This window comes from Talaromyces atroroseus (genome assembly GCF_001907595.1).
Source record: "Talaromyces atroroseus strain IBT 11181 chromosome Unknown scaffold_12, whole genome shotgun sequence".
NCBI lineage: Eukaryota > Fungi > Ascomycota > Eurotiomycetes > Eurotiales > Trichocomaceae > Talaromyces > Talaromyces atroroseus.
In genome coordinates this window covers 47,801-66,186 of record NW_017971444.1, presented here as the reverse complement: position 1 = coordinate 66,186, position 18,386 = coordinate 47,801, and the positions used below count along the sequence as shown (strand labels likewise).

Genomic DNA, 18,386 nt, shown 5'->3' with positions numbered 1-18,386 from the left:
GAACCTGGGACGGGCCAGCGGTGGAGATTAGGAGTCAAAGCTCAACTGCTTAGTCCGGGAAGGATAGGCGGTTGCAAAGAGCAATGTATCTGTACACTTGAGTGTGGTCATTGTAATCATATAGCGGAAATTGTCTGTTCAGCATTGTCCATATGCATTCGATGTCAACGAGCGAAATGTTTTGTTTTGACATTCTACAAAGCACATCGTTGGCTGAAGCTAGGTATATGCGCTAGACCATATTAGATAAAGCGCCGTTTGTAAACTAACCAATCGTATCTAAGGCCCACATTAACATCCAAGTCCAACCTCTCTTTTTTTAGGCTGTGCCTATCTTCATCCATTATTAATGGCAATCGCACCATGACCTCGCCAATTCAGCTGAAGAGCAACAATACACCACAGAAAAAGGTAAAAGGCGCCCCGGACTATGATGACGCGTCATACTGGGATACCAAATTCGTGACCGGCCAGGATGTGGGCGAGTGGCTCAACAAGGGAGATGTGCTTCTGGATGCTGCCTTGACTGAGCTTGAACGACGATACCCTTCGAGTCATACTACTGGTAATGATACACCTGGAAATGAAGGATATATTTCCGGCCCCCGTGCATTGCATTTAGGTCCTGGGATTTCAGCGCTGGGGAGTAAGCTGTGCGAGGGTTTTGTGCAGCGAGGCTGGAAGGGAAGTGATATAGTTGTATGCAATCCCCCTTGAAGCAAAAACGAATTTCTCGACATCTTGGATCTGCAACCCCAGTTTAGTATTTCGTTATATGTTTCATCGAAGCTTTAAATAACAACAACCACCATATTCAATCAATGGAAGCTAATGCGAAAGCCATCCGAATGGGCCCTTTTTCTTGTAAACAAAACAGAACGTGGATTTTTCTTTCGAAGCAGTCCGAATAGGCCGCGAGAATGAGCATGGAAAAGCTAGTCCGGATCATATAATGCATTGGATCCAAGCTGATCTGTGCTCATGGGAACAAGTCTCCCAATCGATTCTGCCATTTGCTCCCTTTGATGTGATCATCGACAAAAGTACCAGCGATGCCATTGCCACTTCTGTGCCGCGAACATTTCATCGTCCTTCGGCCTCTTCTAATGATAATGGTGATACCTGCAATGCCAGCGAGGGAAATAGGAGTGCCTCACATGAAACCGATTCCGCCATCTGCCCCTATTTACGAGACCCCCTATCGCTGAATCTAAATGGAGATAATAGCAAGGGTTGTGTAACTTTGTCCCCCGTTGAGATGTTGTCAATACATTTGGTGTCCCTCGCCAAAAAGGACGCAATTTGGTTGGTGCTTTCGTACTCGAGTGTGCGGTTTGATGGGTTGCCATATCTGAGGAAATATTGGGAAGTTGCTTCACGCACCCCTCTCAAAGCCCCAGCCGGTCAGGCCTCATCTGCTACTGCTATGGTTCCGGATGTTTTCCATTGGGTCTATGTTCTGCGAAAGAAATGATCAAGTTACCTACGGCTGATGGAGTGGAGGAATTATATAGAAAAATACCCGGCCTCAATACCTGTCTAAGTATTGAGAAATACTGCGTGCTTGAGATTTTTTCAATGCCCAGTCAATCCAATGTAATGTCTGATTCTCTAAGTACAACAAGACGCAACGCCTTGGAAGACAACAAACGAAAATTGAGATTCTGTGAACACTGTGAACTTTGCCTTGGCATCCTTATTGACCCAAGACCAATCATAGAAACTTTTTGTCCATTAAATGTATCATCCAATGTCTTTTTCCCCTCGCAGATAATGCCCCAATGTAAAGCGCGTTCATATATGAGTAGCGAAACTTCGTCCATCCTTCAACTCAATTGTTTTTTTGAAAGAAGGATGCAGAGCCCCGGGCTCCTCACTCTTGAGCCTCGACCCAAACTTGGTAGTTCTCGCCCATCCAATCGAAGATCTTCTGGTAGCCATCATTGTCTAGGCCATACTGCTTGCAGATCACAAGCCAGATAAGTAAATCTCGGGTCAGGTCGGTGGATTCGATAAGTGGCTTCATTATGTCCATTTTTAGTTGTTTAGTGAGGACAAGGGCAGCGAAACGACCACTGATTGTAGCGCGATCTGGAGATTTGGGAGGAAGGTCTGCGTAGGACTTGCTCACAGCTGACATGTTCTCTGAGTCATCGAAGAATTTCTGAATAACCTTACTCACGGCGATAGCGAGATCCGGGATTTGATACACTGATGCCAGCTGGTTAAGCTCAAAGTAGACGTTGATGGGACTTCCTGGGAGCGGTTCTTTGAGCTGGCCACGAGAATTGTAGAGCCACTCGTTGAACAGGCGAAAAGCTTCTTCAGAACAGTTCTTGATTTCCCAGACTGCTGGGGCGGCACCGATAGGATCGTCGTCTTCAACCTGGAACTTAGGTATGGCAGATGGTACTTTGACATAGAGTATCTTTTTCGGTAACTGCCACGCAAACTTTCCATTCACGTACACAGATACCACTCCATCTGCCTCAAGGCTATAGGTATGGATGTGTTAACTTCAACTTCTTTGCGAGAACATGTGTATAGGGGAATGGCTAACGTCTAGGATATGCATGGGATCACATACTCAAGGACGTTGGCGCTTCTGGGGTTTACTTTTGATTCAGAAGACCCTGGAGATTCAGACATGATTGTCTTCGAGCTAGTGCTGCCCACAAAGACGATGATGGAAGAGAAATTGTAGTTGCCAGAAGAGAGCTGACCTTGGCTGTCTGTGGGAGATAAGCGAGTAGGATGTGAGAGGTGAGTGAGTGAGACGAGGTCTGAAGGTGGTGGTTGTTGGTGTCAGGACAGCCACCTAGGCAACCATGTGACCTCCTTTGTCAATCTGTTTCAACTGCTCCCTCAACCTCCACTCCTCTTTCTGTGCTTATCCCCATCTTCGTCTCACTACTTTCTCATTCCTTTTTTGCTACATGGCAGTTAACAAGCATTGAAGAGCTACGAGCTTAGTCCTTCTAGCATCTGCTTTGAACTATCTTTGTGCTATCTCAAGGCTCGCTACAATGAGATGCTGAGGCCCCAGGCAAGACGTGGCATTGGTGTCAACTGACAAGCAAAGGCAAACATGTTGAAGAGACACAAAAGAAAGCCCCACATACTCAGCGTCAAAATCCTTCTTGTCAAACGCGCCCACTATTAACGTCATCCAATGTGTTCCAAATCAAAATTTTCCCTCTTATTAAAAGAAGTTAAAAGAAGAGAAAGCAAGGCTTAAATCAAACCTGGTACAACCGAGATCAAGAAGACGCCTGTCTCTGTGACGACCCCGATTTTCCCCTACACCTTGTACACCGCAGGCATATCGAACACTATAAAAGCGGAAAGTCGATCTTGCACGCTGCTGCAAATATAGGCTGCGTCCGGATGTCCGTGGTGAAAAGATTCATACACATACTGGGAACTTGTGATGAAGAAGACTCATTTGGTATGACGCCGCTAGCTCTGGCAGCAAAGCATTCTGATATTCAACTTTGTCAAATCTTCCTCGAAGCTGGTGCAAGGGTTGAGGCCACTATAGAATTCCCGCGTCCAGGGGGGCAAGATTCTTTCGATTCCCAAAGACGAGCCTCGCCTTTGTGGTATGCTGTTAGCAAGCCAGGGAATACTGATCTCGTATCGCTACTTATTTCATATGGAGCGGACGTCTCACTTCTTTGTTATGGAAAGGAACTGATTCGACAAGCCGTCCAGAATTCTGATGTGCATGTCGTGGAGTTGCTTTTGCGGGCTGGTGCAAATCCAAAGGCGGTTTCGACTACGGGGACACTGCTACACGCCGTGAAAGACCCTGAAATTGCTAAATTACTCCTTTTGCATGGGCTTGATGTCAATGAGGCAGTTGGTGAATTTCACCCACCCATAATTGCTGCTGTGATCATGAATCGTTCAGAAGTGGTTCAATGCTTCCCTGAGGCCGGAGCAAAGACTAACATTATTGCACCCTGCTGTGGGGAATCCCTACTATCCATGGCAATTCGGAAAGGATATTCGAACATAGTCCAGATGCTCATCAACGCGGGCTGTGATGTCAATAATCAAAATGATGAATTTGGTACTCCCCCTTTACACCTAGCTACTTTATACAACCAGGAAAGCATGTGCCGAATGCTCATAAAAGCAGGTGCAGATATTTCTCAAGAATACTCTGAAGATATCTTATTTACTGCAGCTCAATGGTCCAGTCCGTCTCTGTTTCAATTTCTCATCGATTCTGGGGCAGACATCGAGGCCGAGGACTCCAGGTTTCGCACACCTTTGTTCAGGGCGATCGAGTGTGGTCGAGAGGAAATAGTGCAATTATTGCTTGATGCCAATGCCTATGTCACCACAGGTTCACTTGATAGAATATACCTGCAGCCTGCTATCTACATAACTGCTGGGTTGGACGAGGGGTTGACCAAGATTTTCAGTTATCTTCGCAGTTACTCTCTCAAAGCGATCAGCACCGCATACCCCTCGATAAATACAGTGTCCGGAGATTTGGACACGCACATCTCGATGATTAAGATGTTTCTTGACCATGGGCTAGATTTTTCGGAAGCAAAATTTAGGGGTTTGGGAATCCTGCATTATGCTGTATGGAGGAACAATGCCGAGCTAGTCGAGACTCTATTAGAGGGACACGCTGACCCTAAATTTGAAGATCCTGATGGATACACTGCTGCCGATTGGGCTGTTGCGCTTGGATTTGTCAATATCGAAAGGATTCTTCGGGAAGAAATGTGGTCAGGTGAAGAATTCGATGATTGATGAACCAAAGAATATAGATAGCAATATCATTTTCTGATGACATACCAAAGCTATCTATCTGTTAGTGCATGTATTCGATATCTTCAACTTCTGCTTGCCATACTGTTCCATGAGTCGACCTGTGTTTACAAATGAGCTAGTACTCCGACGTGATGCCCTAGCCCTATCCGTGCAGCGCCAGTGAGCGATCGAAGACGTCTAATGTCACGTCAAGAGAAAAGCCTTACAGAAAACAAGATTCCCATATTCTGCCTACTGGTTTGGTAGCAGTCAAGGATAACACGATATGTGTCCAGGATACAGATCCTTCTTTGCCCATTTATCCGCCGGTACGCCCGACAGTTGGAAGAATTCCGAGTGTTCCGCTCGACTCGGCCGCGCTCCGGGCGGATACGTGGTTATGCACCGACTTGCTGATGATTCAGGGGTAACTAACCTGGCACTAAACGATGCAATGCACGCATTATGCATTGTGCATTATCCACAATATAAGTAGCCTAGGAGAAACATTCGAGGAAAATCATTGCCCGTGCGTGCAGACTCCCCTCCCACGATCATACCCAACTAGGACGCTAGCTGACTAGGCTGACTTTTAGCTGTGGATCATATCAGGCTTAACCACGCTTGATTGGATTGCACTGGGAGAATGCACAAGACATTGCTTTGCAGTGCAGGGTATACACATCACCATATTCTCCGTACGAAGGCGTTCGGTTATTGCACGGAGTAGCATCTGCAGGCTGAAAGTTTCCACTCCACATGATACCCCAAGAATTCGATCGATTGGCACGGAGACCTCCGAGAGGAAGCTCATCTCTCCTTGTCATCTTCGTCAGATGCCCCGTTATATAGTCTTAAGGCAAAATAAGCTTCAGCTGTTTGATGTGCAACCCTAAAGTTCCAACACATCCTCGGCATAATCCGATACAGCTCCGCGAAGACAGAAATAAGCTTATCATGAAACTCCGTTCTTGTTTATTCATTCACTCTTGTCTCGTGCCTACGGGGTGTTCTACCTCCGCATGCGTATCCACTGGAATCCTACAGATTGTGGACTACTCTGCATTTTGCTTAATCTGACCTCAAAAAATGGAACCGAGCCTCAATGCCGATCACAGCCGGGTCCACTTAAAGCCAGAATAAGTCATTGCGACCTACCGTTTGGAGCTTAGGATGGCGCATAGAAGCTAGAGTCGGGCTCTAGATTACTACGTCGCTCCGTAATTCGTGCAGCAGCTAAGCATACTCTGACCAACAGGAGATCTCTTCAAGCATCGGCACGATCGGTGGCTGAAAAGACGGTAGCAATGCAGGTATGGTTATTCGCGGCTCAAGATATGCTAGTCTAGTATGCCCTCACTATAGCCGGTTTTCATTCGAGATTCGACAAAAGGAGGCACGCCATGAAACACTATAATAACGAAACTCGAATGGCTTATCACTATGAATTCCGCGTTGCTGCCAATTATCAACATGGGGCCCCTCAATAAATCACACAAGCATCTACTACCTGCACCTCGGTCATGTTGCTTATCTCGGCGAGACTGTCAGGGATCGACATGAACGGTGGCAGTTAGTTTATCCATCCATGTCAGGCACGAAGTGAAGATGACAAGAGTCGTGATACGACATCGTTATCTCTGGAAATTATCACATCATGAACTTCTCTTAGCGACGACAGTACCAGGAAATGTATAAATTCAGTGCAAAGTCCACTCCTCATTGAACTTCTTTCCTATCCTGTTCAGTACCATCGTTTTCACTCTCATAATTATTTCGGTTCCTCAGTGTCCGTCAAAATGGTTGGCTCTAAGACTGTTATCTCTGCATTGGCCCTGTCAGCTCTCGCCGCTGCTGCCCCGGCTCCTACCAAGACAACTCAGTTCTCTATCAACCAGGTCGCGGTCAAGAAGCCTGCAGTTCACCCAGCTGCCAAATACGCTAAGGCTCTGGCCAAGTACGGTGCTACTGTCCCTGACTATGTTGCCTCAGCTGCTGCCTCCTCTCAGTCCGGCTCTGCCACCAACACCCCCATTGATGGTGATGAGGAATACGTTACCCCTGTCACCGCTGGTGACAGCACCCTGAACCTCGATTTCGACACTGGTTCTGCTGATCTGTACGGTTCCTTCATGGATTGACTTGTTTTTTGAAATGAGAACAAAGAAGATAATCTAACAGTATTGTGTTTTGGTAGATGGGTCTATACCTCTTCAACCGACGGAGCACCTTCGGACGCCAACTACTACACTCCCAGCGCTGACGCTAAGAAGCTGTCTGGTTACACTTGGAGCATCTCATACGGAGATGGCAGCTCCGCCAGCGGTGATGTCTACAAGGACACCGTTGTTGTTGGCGGTGTCACTGCGACTGCCCAAGCTGTTGAAGCTGCCGAGACTGTCAGCTCCGAATTCTCCGAGGACACTGGCAGCGACGGCCTTCTCGGTCTGGCTTACTCTTCTATCAACCAGGTTGAGCCTATTGCCCAGAAGACTTTCTACTTCAACGTCATCGACTCCTTGGAAACCCCAGTTTTCGCCGTCACCTTGAAGCACAACGAGCCTGGCACTTACGACTTTGGCTTCATTGACTCTTCCAAGTACACCGGCGACCTTACCTACGCTGACATCAACACTAGCGAGGGTTACTGGCTTTTCGATGTTGACGGTTACTCTGTTGAGGGCGGTTCTTCTTCTTCCGACTCCTTCGAGGCTATTGCCGACACTGGTACCACCCTTCTCATGCTTTCCGACGACGTTGTCAAGGCATACTACGACCAAGTCTCCAGCGCCAAGCACTCCATTCTCGAGGGAGGCTACGTCTTTGACTGCGATGCCACTCTTCCAGACCTCAGCCTCACCATCAACGGCTACACTGCTACCGTCCCTGCCGAGTACTTGAACTACGCCTCTGTCAGCGACAGTCTCTGCTACGGTGGTCTCCAGTCCGCTGGTCTTCTTGGCTTGAACATTCTTGGCGATGTTTTCCTCAAGAGCCAGTACGTCGTTTTCAACGGCGAGGACAACAAGATTGGCTTTGCCCCTCAGGCCTAAACGAGTTCGGAGTTGGAAAGTTCAATTCCCATCAAAAAGTAGTGAAGCTTTTTCAGTCGTTTCTGCTACGAAGAGATGATCTCAATTTATTTAGTCTTGATTCAGAGGGTGGGTGGATATGAAGTCAATGCACATATTCCTATAGCTACGTGTATATATTTATGCAAACAAATATAGACATTTTATGATAAACCAGGCAAATAACCCATCTAAGAGTATTCTATAGCAAATTCATCTATGTCCACTGTGGGATTTTAAAGCCCCCCTTTCTCTATGGGTTGAACTCTTGTCGTACCTACTTGAAAAGGGTAACTATGCCCTGCTGTGAACAGAAGAGGGGAAGAAAAGACAGATAGATTACGAGTCAGGCTATACTTCTACCTCGCCTTTCTTATCTGCTCTCCACAGCAACCAAGCTATAATAATAGAAGCCTTGAGAACGACCGCAGTCCACAACGAACCCATCATACCAACCGAACTTCGAGCCCATATACCTCCCAAAATCGTGCCTAACAACAAGAGGACAACTGCGAAAAACCGTCTTCTTTGTGGTAAAGACTTCATGAGGGTTACCGGCGAGAAAATTTCCACATGTGAAAACAGATCACAATAGGTATTAGTCAAGACAACACTCGACAAGCCCCCTAACCCCATAACATGACTAGTAACGGCCTGCCCACTACTCTGGAACGCGACCAATATGACAGGCACAATGACACGCCACGTCAGTTCAGACTCCCGTGAAGGCCGCTCAGTAGTGACAATGACAGCCGCACACACCATGAGAAGCATCTGAATCGTAAACGAGACACAAAGCACCCAGCGCCGAAGTCCCGGAAAGAGGCGATAAAATGCGCCAAAGAACATGGATCCGATACAGAAACTAGCAATTGACGCGCCGGATTTGATGGCACGGTCTCCACTGCCGGAGACCCCTGCGAGGCCTAGGCCTAGATATACTGTATTTCCGGTTTGCATGCTCACGAAGGAGCCCCAGATGAGTGTTGAGGAGCTGTCTAGGAAGCCTGTGATGAGGTAGCAGTATAGCATGATCAGGTCGCAGTGCCGAGGGTCGATTTCTTCTTTGAAATGGTGCCATAGCCTACTATGTTTTGGCTTTGTGTTTGCGAGGTGGCCATTGTTGTTGTGACCAATGAGTGCGTCGGTTTCATGAGGACTGGCGCCTGTCATCGTGGCTGACTGCATATAACGTGGTGTCACAGGGAGGAGGGCAATTGGACTCGTCGTCAATAAGCCATGGCGGCCAGGTATATATACAGAAGACCTGAGATAACTAGATCAATGTCGTAACCCTGGAATGTCAATGAGGACCTTGGAAGAGATGAGGTTATTCCATCCGTGGATGAAGCGTAAGAAACTTATCCGGCCTTCCGCCAAGATGACGTCACGTGGACGACTGGCTGCTCAAACAAGAAAATACTTTGGAATAAGTCAATGATACGTACCTCAATAATCGGAAATATTTAAGCCAAGAAATATTCGAGCAATTTCATCCATGTAGTGATCTTCTTTTTTCAATAAGACGAGCTATTATCAAGCTATATATTATAAAGATGGCTAGAACGGGAAGCTATGCATTAGGGCTACTATTCGCCCTCTTCATTGCCCTTGCAAATTCATATTCAGTGCCGGATGGCAACATTCAGAACCTTCTCAAAATCCCAGCTTCTTCATCTAAAGAACTCTTCATTGGTGATGCCACTGCAGATAACAGTAACAACAACAAACCCTTCACTCCGGGGCATCGCGACCCCTATGATCGCAAGGTAGACTCGGTCGGGGAAGGCCTCCAACCGCTACCATTCCGCAACGGTGATGGAACTACGATATTGGGCCCACGGAACAAGGATCGTGAGAGGCAGAATCCAGATCTTGTGCGGCCACCGAGCACTGACCATGGCACTGTCGCGAATATGAAGTGGAGTTTTGCGGACTCACATATGCGAATTGAGGTGGGGAAGATCTCCTATTCAACATGGAAACTCAACTGACAAGTATCAACAGGAAGGTGGATGGACACGGCAAACAACTCTTCGTGAATTGCCGAGCAGTAAAGAGCTAGCTGGTGTCAATATGCGTCTCGATGAAGGCGTCATCCGAGAACTGCATTGGCACAATGAAGCTGAGTGGGCGTACATGCTTGCTGGAAAAGCTCGCGTGACAGGACTGGACCTAGAGGGAGGCAGCTTCATTGACGATGTGGAAGAGGGCGATCTCTGGTACTGGCCTGCCGGCCATCCTCATTCGATTCAGGGATTGTCTCCGAATGGAACCGAGTTCTTGCTTATTTTCGATGATGGCAATTTCTCAGAGGAGTCGACATTTTTAGTCACGGATTGGTTGGGTATGTTTCGTCAATATTCTTTTCTTCCACGTTACTGACAGTATATTTAGCACACACTCCAAAATCAGTGCTTGCTGAAAATTTCCGGATACCTCCCAAGACATTTGAGTCCATTCCAAATAGCGAAAAGTACATCTTCCAAGGCAGCATGCCACGATCTATCGACCGGGAGAAGCCTACCAGGTTCAAAAAGTCGAAGAACCGATTTACTCACAAGATGCTCGCCCAAGAGCCAGAATCAACATCCGGCGGTGAGGTCCGCATCACCGATTCCAACAATTTCCCCATCTCAAAGAGAGTTGCTGCTGCACATCTCAAGATTGATCCCGGTGCCATTCGGGAAATGCATTGGCATCCAAATGCAGATGAATGGTCTTATTTCAAGAAGGGGCGCGCCAGAGTTACTGTCTTTGCTGCAGAAGGTAACGCACGCACTTTTGACTATGTGGCCGGGGATGTGTGTATTGTGCCCAAAAATATGGGTCATTTTATTGAAAATCTGAGCGATGAGGAGCCAATTGAAATGTTGGAGATTTTCCGAGCGGATGAGTTCCAGGACTTCTCCCTGTTCCAGTGGCTGGGAGAGACGCCGCAGCGCATGGTTGCCGACCATGTATTTGCGCAGGACAAGAAGGCTGCGGATGAATTTCTCAGGCAGATCGAGAGTGCAAACAAAGATCCGATTAAGAAGAAATACTACGAATACTAGAGGCTCTCAGGTATGCAGTATACATAGGTGACAGCCGAAATGAACCTTGGGAATTAGTTTGGACAAATCAATATTCTGCATGGACAAGGTACATAGATGCATCTACGGGTATATAGATATTGCTCCGAACAACCTTTCATATAGATCTCACCACGACAATCAAGTGTCAAGTTGACTTGTATACAGAAATAATAAAAGATATCCTTGATATATGTAAGTCCTCTCGTGTATGGCGAGTCAGGTTGATATTTGATACATGAAGTCATCGATCGATGATGATATGACGTACGTAGATCTCCTCTGTCACTGCTTTGATTGGCCGGGGAGATGAAAAACGTGCATCGGAAGATTTATGATTGATTGGCTGATCTCCATCAAAGTAATGTGTGGGACTCCGATTAGCTGCGTCATGCTTTATTTACCCGACAGAGATAGACTTCGTGATGGTGGTTATGGCTGGATGAAAACACTGGAAAAGAATGTATGAAGAAGAAGTATATTCGCCATAGGTATAATATATTCTGCCACCATGTGCCTAAGCGACATTGTCTTCACGCATGGCTAATTATCTCAATTTCACTGCTCAAGCGATACTATTTATTCGGCCTTCTCTCCAACGAATCATTAGATTAAACCTACCTACCCTTCATTAGACGATACTCGACCTTGAGTCGTAATCCTTCGTGTATTGATGCACCGTGCACCAACATTAACGCCACAGGATCGGCACAGCTTCTAGAATATCGCAAATTCATAAGACTGGCAGGTGGTAGGATTACGTCAAAGTAAACATTTATTGCCTCTAGCACTGGTACTGTGATCATCTTTTATCAGCTTGTATTTGTATACTCTAAGAAGACACGGTTTCACACAAGTTATAGTCTTATCGACTACAGGAGAGAGAAAGAGAACCATCTAATCCTACGGCAAAATTCTATTCGATGACAATGATTTATCCGTGACTTGAGCGACCTTCGTGTTTACAAGCAGAACTTGATAATACTTAGTAAAACGTACCATTAAGTACACACTATCATGCAGATAGCCTTTTCTAGACGCACCCTCGCCAACGACCGTCCAATAGACAGCGGTCGTCAGCCCGGAGAAATAAATAGATTAAACGTCATTTCCAGATCTCGCAACGGCCGCGGACCCACCACCATCCCCACATTCTCCGCTGGAAATGATATCAGCGAGCAAGGGTGTGGAGTATGATCCATGACTTCATCTTTTGCACCCGTATTCTGGAGGGGACGCAAATATGAGATGGAGAGAGCGCGAAGGTAGGTATGCGTTTGACTACGCTTCTGGACAATTGAAGACCTTGATGGATAAAAACCTTGGCTATAGCGTATGTGTAAACAGACAGACAGACAATAGAACCCGCAACAACCTACTATGGATATTTGACAAGGGGATATGTATCCCCATGTCGATCAAACAAGGCTTCCGGTCCCTTCACAACATCGCTACGAGGACCAAGACCATTGACGCAACAATGACCTGAAGGCTTGCGCCAAGCCTAGAGGCATACCACTTACAATCAGTCTACACATTTGACAGCAAGAATAACACACACCAGCCTCAGCATGATGAATCCACTTTGCCCACGTTCGTGGCTCAAATCGTGCTGATTTGCTGTCAACCAAAGGAAATGGAAAGTATATTCATTCCACCCGTCCATCTACGGGGCGCCGTTTGCTTTGCTCTTTCCAAATACGGCAAAGACTTAATGGTTGTAACTAGGTACTCGAGTCGAATTGTAGCGAGGTACCACATAGTTCAGAGGGAAATTACAGTACCAGACTAAAAATATCCATCTATTTGTCACTTTCTATTATACATGGCATCATCGTCAGATGCTTTGGAATAAACAATGACGTCGTTGTAGCCTTGTTCATAAGAACAAGACTTAATTTCTAGACATAAAGTTCATGGAGTTTTCGCTCTGAGATCTTTGATTTCAGCATTTATTTTTTTAAGATCATTCACACTTCTTAAGCAATACGACGCAATTGACGAATCATTTATTTCTATTTAAACACTGGTTGCAACTTTCCACCTCTACTTAACAAAAAACACGATCACGATATATAACGATTTCAATTGACTTGATCATCTTCAAACAAAGGAACAAGCTAGGTTTCTGTTATCGCCGACGCCGATCTTAAAACCACGCTTTGATATTAAACTTGTTTGACGACTAGCTTCGAAAACATTTCGAAAACATTTCGATATTTGACTCGCTTTTTATTCGACCAAACTAATCAATCTACTTAAAGGAAATTACGAAATACAAAAAAAGGAAACAAACACAAAAACATAAATATAGTTAACAATGGCAACACAAGCAACATCCAAAATCCCCACCGAAGGAGGTCCGAAAACGCCCACCAAAACCAAGAGCACTACCTCCTCTGCAAAAGGCTCACCCAAATCGACAACATCCCAAGCTCAGAAGAAGGCACCGACTAGAGGAGGAATTGCCGGTAAAGACAAGGCCTCAACACCACCACGAAAGCTAAAACGCAAAGTCGATGATACGATTACACCGACGGCCGCTGAAAAGACGTCTAAGTCCGGCGCAGGCCCTGCGAACGAAACACCCGAACGTCTAGCGTCTGCTGGCAGAAAGAATGTTCCCAACAAGAAGAGCTTGGAGCAGCGTGCCCCTGAACCGGAGCCGGAGCCGGAGGCTGAGTCTGGTACTGAAGAGGAGGGACAAGAAGAACAAGAACAACAACAAGAAGTCGAAGGCGAGGATGCTGGCATTCAGCTTGAGGAAAATGATGAAGCTGGTGGAAATGATGAAGTCCCGGAAGGAGATGAATATGACGAAGAAGCCGAGGAGCCCGCTGAAGAGGAGGAACAACCGGATGAGGTCTCCACAGCAGCTCCTACTGAGCAGCGTGGTGAGCCCCTTGATAACGAATCTCAAGCATCCGGCTCTACTACCGGTGGCTTCTTCAGTCGTACCGGAAATGGGCTCAACAGCTTTGCCCGCGGCTTGCATGGGGTTGCTGGTAGTCTGAGTCAAGGCAACGCCAAAGGTGCTGCTGGTGGCCTCACTGAGACCGCTGATGGCGTTAAGGGCACTACTGAAGGTGGAATTGGTGACATCGCTAACGCCCTCCCGCTTGACCTTTCGGCATTGAAGGGACTGGAAATTGGCGAGGGAGGTAAGGTTTTGGATAAATCGGGCAACCCTCTTGGTCAAGTTGTTGAGGGTGATCCTGATGATCTCGTTGGCCAAACTGTTGGTGACGACGGAGAGATCGTCGATGAAGATGGTGATCTCATTGGTCGTGTCGATCTACTTGGTGACGTCCAGAAAAAAGTCACTGAGACACTTGACCAGGTCAAAGATAACCTCCCATCTTTAGAAGACCTTGCTGGCTTGCCTGTCTCGGAGGGCGGGGAGATCAAGGACAAAGATGGTAATGTTATCGGCCGCATTGTCGAAGGCGAGCCCGAAGATCTCATTGGTCAGCCCTTAAATGAGGCTGGTGAGATTGTTGATGAAGATGGTGACTTGATTGGCCGAGCCGAGGTGATTTCCCCGGAAGAGGCCCTCAAGACTATCCAGGAGAATACTGGCAAGGTGCAGGAGGCCGCAGATGGTGCTGTCCCCGATGACATAGAGGGAAAGGTGGACGAAGTGAAGAGCAGCTTGCCTCAGCTCGCTGATCTCGACGGTCTACCTGTCTCCGAAGGTGGCCAAATCAAGGATAAAGCCGGAAAGGTCATCGGTAAAGTTGTTGAAGGTGACCCGGAAGATCTAGTCGGACAGACTATCAACGGCGCAGGAGAAATTGTCGACGAAGATGGTGACTTGATTGGACGTGTCGAGGTCCAGTCTCCGAACGAAGCTGCCGAGAAGGTCACCGAGCAAGTTGACGGTGCTAAGAATAAAGTTTCTGAAGCTGGGGAAGGGCTGGCTCCTCAAGTCCAGATTCTCCAAGGCCGAAAGATCAGCAAGAAAGGCAAAATCCTCGATGAAGAGGGCGACGTGATCGGCAAAATTGCCGAGGGCTTTGATCCCAAGGACCTTGCTGGCAAGAAGCCCAACGAGAAGGGTGAAATTCTAGACAAAGAAGGAAATGTTATCGGTAAGGTTGAAGTTGTCCCGGGTGAAGCTGCCGACTCTGCCTTCAAGTCTCTTCAGGACGAAGCTGAGGAAGCAGGATTCGCTGTGGAGGATGTCAGAGACAAAGCAGAGGAGACTGCTGATACTGTTACCAAACCTACACCTGATGCTCAAGGCTTAGCCGCCCTTGATGGTCTTGAGGTTAATGAAGACGGTAATGTTCTCGATTCCGACGGTAATGTGCTCGGCAAGCTTGAAAATGGCAACCTAGAAGAAATCGCGGGGAAGACCGTGAACGAGAAAGGTCTTGTTATTGATGATGACGGCAACATCCTTGGTCGCGTCTCGCTTGTAAATACCGACGACGCCAAAGATGCCGCTGGGGATACTGTCGATGACGTTCAGGATACTGTCGATGATGCCCAGGGAGCTGAGCCTGAGCTACCTTCTGTGTCCACATTGGAGGGCCTAAAGGTGAACAAATTCGGAAAAATCATCAACGACGCCGGTGTCCCTGTAGGCGAACTCACGGAAGGAGACGCCAAGAAACTTGCAAAAGTTGGTGCTACCTTGGACGATGAGGGCCGGTTCTGGGACAACCGTGGCAATGTCATCGGCAAAGCCCGGACGGTTCCTATTGAAGAGAATGACGCCGAGGGGCCTTTTGCAGGTCTCGAGGGACTCGTCGTTGCACAAGATGGTTGGGTGGAAGATGAAAATGGTAACCGCGTCGGAAAGATTGTAGAGGGAGACGCGAAGAAGCTCGTCGGGCGCGCGGTGGACGAAGACGGAGACATTCTCGACAAGAGAGGTAATGCCGTCGGACATGCCGAGCGCTACGAACAGCCAGAGGAGCCCGAGCCGGAGAAGCCTGAGAAGCCAGACTTCTCAAGTGTTGCTGGCCTATCACCAAACAAGACTGGTAATGTCATTGGATACGACGGTGTGCCCATTGCACGCGTGGCGGAGGGTAACTTGAAGGAAGTTGCAGGCCGAAAAGTTGACTCCGATGGTCAGATATGGAATGATTCCGGCAAGGTTATCGGTCGTGTTGAGCTTATCCCCGAGGATGAGCGTGAGACTAAGCCTGAAGGCGTCTTTGGCGGTCTCGAAGGTCTTATTGTCAACAAGGAAGGCCTTGTTGAAGACGAAGAGGGCAACGTTGTCGGCAAAATCGTCGAAGGGGATGCGAAGAAGTTGCGCGGTCGTGCAGTTGACGAAGACGGGGACATTCTCGACAAGTACGGCAACGTCAAAGGCCGCGCTGAGCCATACGAGGTACCCGAGGAGGAGGTTGAAGAAGATGACCTGTCCTCTCTCGAAGGAAAGAAGGTCAACAAGATGGGCAATGTAGTTGACGAGCATGGTACTGTCTTTGGCCGCATTAGCAATGGCGATCCTAAGAAGCTTGCTGGTAAACGTGTTGATGGGAAAGGCCAAATCTGGAGCGACAATGGCAAGGTCATTGGTCAGGCTGAACTCATCCCTGGCAACGAGCAAGGAAAGCCGGAGGGATTGTTCTTCGGATATGATGATGCCAAGGCTGGAAAAGATGGCGTTGTCGTTGATGGCTCTGGTAAAATCATAGGACGTTTGACAGAAGGAGATGCCAAGCGTCTTCAGGGCCGTGCTGTTGATGAGGATGGCGACATACTCGACAAGTCTGGTAATGTCATTGGCAAAGCAGAGCGATGGGAGCCTGAAGAGAAACCACGCGATGTAAACCCCATGTCCGGACGCAAGGTCAACAAGCAAGGCGAGGTGCGCGACGAGAATGGCGACCTCATCGGCAAGGTGACTGAGGGAAATCTCAAGAACCTTATCGGCAAGAGCATTGACGACAATGGATACGTTGTTGATAATGATGGCAACAAAATCGGCGAGGCCACGCTTATCGAGAACCTTTTAGAGGAAGAACCTCAGGAAGAACCGCAAGAAGAGGTCTCACCAGAGGAATTGGAGAAGCAGCAAAAAGCCGAAAATGACAGGAAACTCGCCGAGCGTATCTGCGCCATCTTGTCAGATACGTTGGGCAAGATCGAGCCTGTCTGTAAGCAAATCACAGAGGTATGTGTCTCCTCCCTATTAAGTCGAAGTCGCAAGCAGGTTACTAACGGTACTTACCCTATAGCTCATTGAGAAAGCCGATCGTACACCAAAGGACGAGCTTGACGAGGAGAAGCTTGTGCAAGACGTAAAGCCACTGCTCGAAGAGGGCGGCCGGATGCTCCAAGAGTGCAACGGTGCAATCCGTGCTCTGGACCCGGACGGACGCATTGCTGCAACGGCAAAAGCGCGCGCTCAAACTCACGAGGCTACTCCAGAAGAATACCGACTGGCAGATCTGCTCAAGGAACTCACGCAGACTGTTGTCAAGACAATTGATAATGGCCGCAAGCGTATCCAGGATATGCCTCATGCCAAGAAGAAACTCAACCCTCTCTGGTCTTTGCTCTCGGAGCCCCTGTTCCAGATTATTGCTGCGGTTGGCTTGTTGCTCAGTGGTGTGCTCGGGCTTGTTAGCCGTCTGCTTGATGGCCTTGGACTAGGTGGTCTAGTTCGAGGTCTGCTAGGTGGCCTCGGGGTCGACAAGCTGCTCGAGGGACTCGGACTGGGCTCTATCACGGAATCTCTGGGATTTGGCAAGAAGAAATAGGCAATCTACTTCTCTCTTCACTCTTAAAAACTCGATCATCTACGTTAAGTTATTCCGTTCATCGCCTTTTCTTGTTTTAACGTGTCTTTTTCTTCTGCCTCGTGATGAAAAAAAAATACCAGCGTTCTGATTGAAACTTGTCTTTTGATTGCTATGATGCTAGATTGAGCGTTCTGTTATTGTATCTCCTAATATGATCTGTAGTGATAATTAGCTAGTGCAACCAGTGTCATGTTCAAAATGCGCTCTTAGCTGTCAACGCGTAGGTAAAGCCCTAGCAAGCAAGCCAAAATACACAGCCGGACTTCCTCGGAATCAATGCGTCATCAGATATAAACAAATTCTCTGGCGCACAGAAAGCGATTGTTGCGGCGTTCTCGCCGTGTCGAGCGTGGAATGTCGGCTAATGAAAGTCAATTGCCTCGCGCTGAAACATGTGACGCGGACGGCGATTTATCGGGCGGTGATTGGCTGCGAAGCGTGGGGGAAGCCGCTGCTCGATTTTGCGGGGAACCCATCGGCTATTGCCTTCTTCCAATGCCGGCCCAGCGCTTATCCATGGACTGTCTCTCCAACAACAGCGATGATGCTGCTGTTGTCCACCGCTACTCATCGTACGTTCACCACTTCCGAGGTGTGGCCAGCCCAATTGCTTAAATTCCAGCCCGGTTCCCCCCCCAATTTGTCCTGCTCATAATTCTTGATTCTGACTTAAATCCTACCTTCATATATAGAGGCCACTC

At 47.8% G+C, this 18,386-nt stretch overlaps 7 protein-coding genes across 7 annotated transcripts; 5 read left to right on the top strand and 2 right to left on the bottom strand.

The window, feature by feature from the left end:
- Nucleotides 1–363: 363 nt before the first annotated feature.
- On the top strand, nucleotides 364–1,474 carry UA08_07723 (hypothetical protein; the record flags this gene model as incomplete). The annotated part of the gene is made up of 2 exons (XM_020262765.1): nucleotides 364–646; nucleotides 903–1,474. The coding sequence occupies 2 exons, from the start codon at nucleotides 364–366 to the stop codon at nucleotides 1,472–1,474; spliced, it is 855 nt and encodes a 284-aa protein (XP_020116951.1).
- Nucleotides 1,475–1,873: 399 nt separating this feature from the next.
- On the bottom strand, nucleotides 1,874–2,649 carry UA08_07722 (hypothetical protein; the record flags this gene model as incomplete). The annotated part of the gene is made up of 2 exons (XM_020262754.1): nucleotides 1,874–2,495; nucleotides 2,588–2,649. The coding sequence occupies 2 exons, from the start codon at nucleotides 2,647–2,649 to the stop codon at nucleotides 1,874–1,876; spliced, it is 684 nt and encodes a 227-aa protein (XP_020116944.1).
- A 738-nt stretch (nucleotides 2,650–3,387) lies between these two features.
- On the top strand, nucleotides 3,388–4,773 carry UA08_07721 (hypothetical protein; the record flags this gene model as incomplete). The annotated part of the gene is made up of 1 exon (XM_020262743.1): nucleotides 3,388–4,773. The coding sequence occupies one exon, from the start codon at nucleotides 3,388–3,390 to the stop codon at nucleotides 4,771–4,773; it is 1,386 nt and encodes a 461-aa protein (XP_020116945.1).
- A 1,799-nt stretch (nucleotides 4,774–6,572) lies between these two features.
- UA08_07720 (Aspartic protease pep1) lies at nucleotides 6,573–7,826 on the top strand (the record flags this gene model as incomplete). Its single annotated transcript, XM_020262732.1, has 2 exons — nucleotides 6,573–6,892; nucleotides 6,971–7,826. The coding sequence occupies 2 exons, from the start codon at nucleotides 6,573–6,575 to the stop codon at nucleotides 7,824–7,826; spliced, it is 1,176 nt and encodes a 391-aa protein (XP_020116946.1).
- Nucleotides 7,827–7,927: 101 nt separating this feature from the next.
- On the bottom strand, nucleotides 7,928–9,017 carry UA08_07719 (hypothetical protein; the record flags this gene model as incomplete). The annotated part of the gene is made up of 2 exons (XM_020262721.1): nucleotides 7,928–7,965; nucleotides 8,297–9,017. 2 exons carry the CDS (start codon nucleotides 9,015–9,017, stop codon nucleotides 7,928–7,930), a joined length of 759 nt encoding a protein of 252 aa, XP_020116947.1.
- Nucleotides 9,018–9,400: 383 nt separating this feature from the next.
- On the top strand, nucleotides 9,401–10,900 carry UA08_07718 (Oxalate decarboxylase OxdC; the record flags this gene model as incomplete). The annotated part of the gene is made up of 3 exons (XM_020262710.1): nucleotides 9,401–9,799; nucleotides 9,852–10,191; nucleotides 10,242–10,900. The coding sequence occupies 3 exons, from the start codon at nucleotides 9,401–9,403 to the stop codon at nucleotides 10,898–10,900; spliced, it is 1,398 nt and encodes a 465-aa protein (XP_020117113.1).
- Nucleotides 10,901–13,238: 2,338 nt separating this feature from the next.
- Nucleotides 13,239–17,643, top strand: UA08_07717 (hypothetical protein; the record flags this gene model as incomplete). Its single annotated transcript, XM_020263036.1, has 2 exons — nucleotides 13,239–17,054; nucleotides 17,119–17,643. The coding sequence occupies 2 exons, from the start codon at nucleotides 13,239–13,241 to the stop codon at nucleotides 17,641–17,643; spliced, it is 4,341 nt and encodes a 1,446-aa protein (XP_020117112.1).
- Nucleotides 17,644–18,386: the final 743 nt, after the last annotated feature.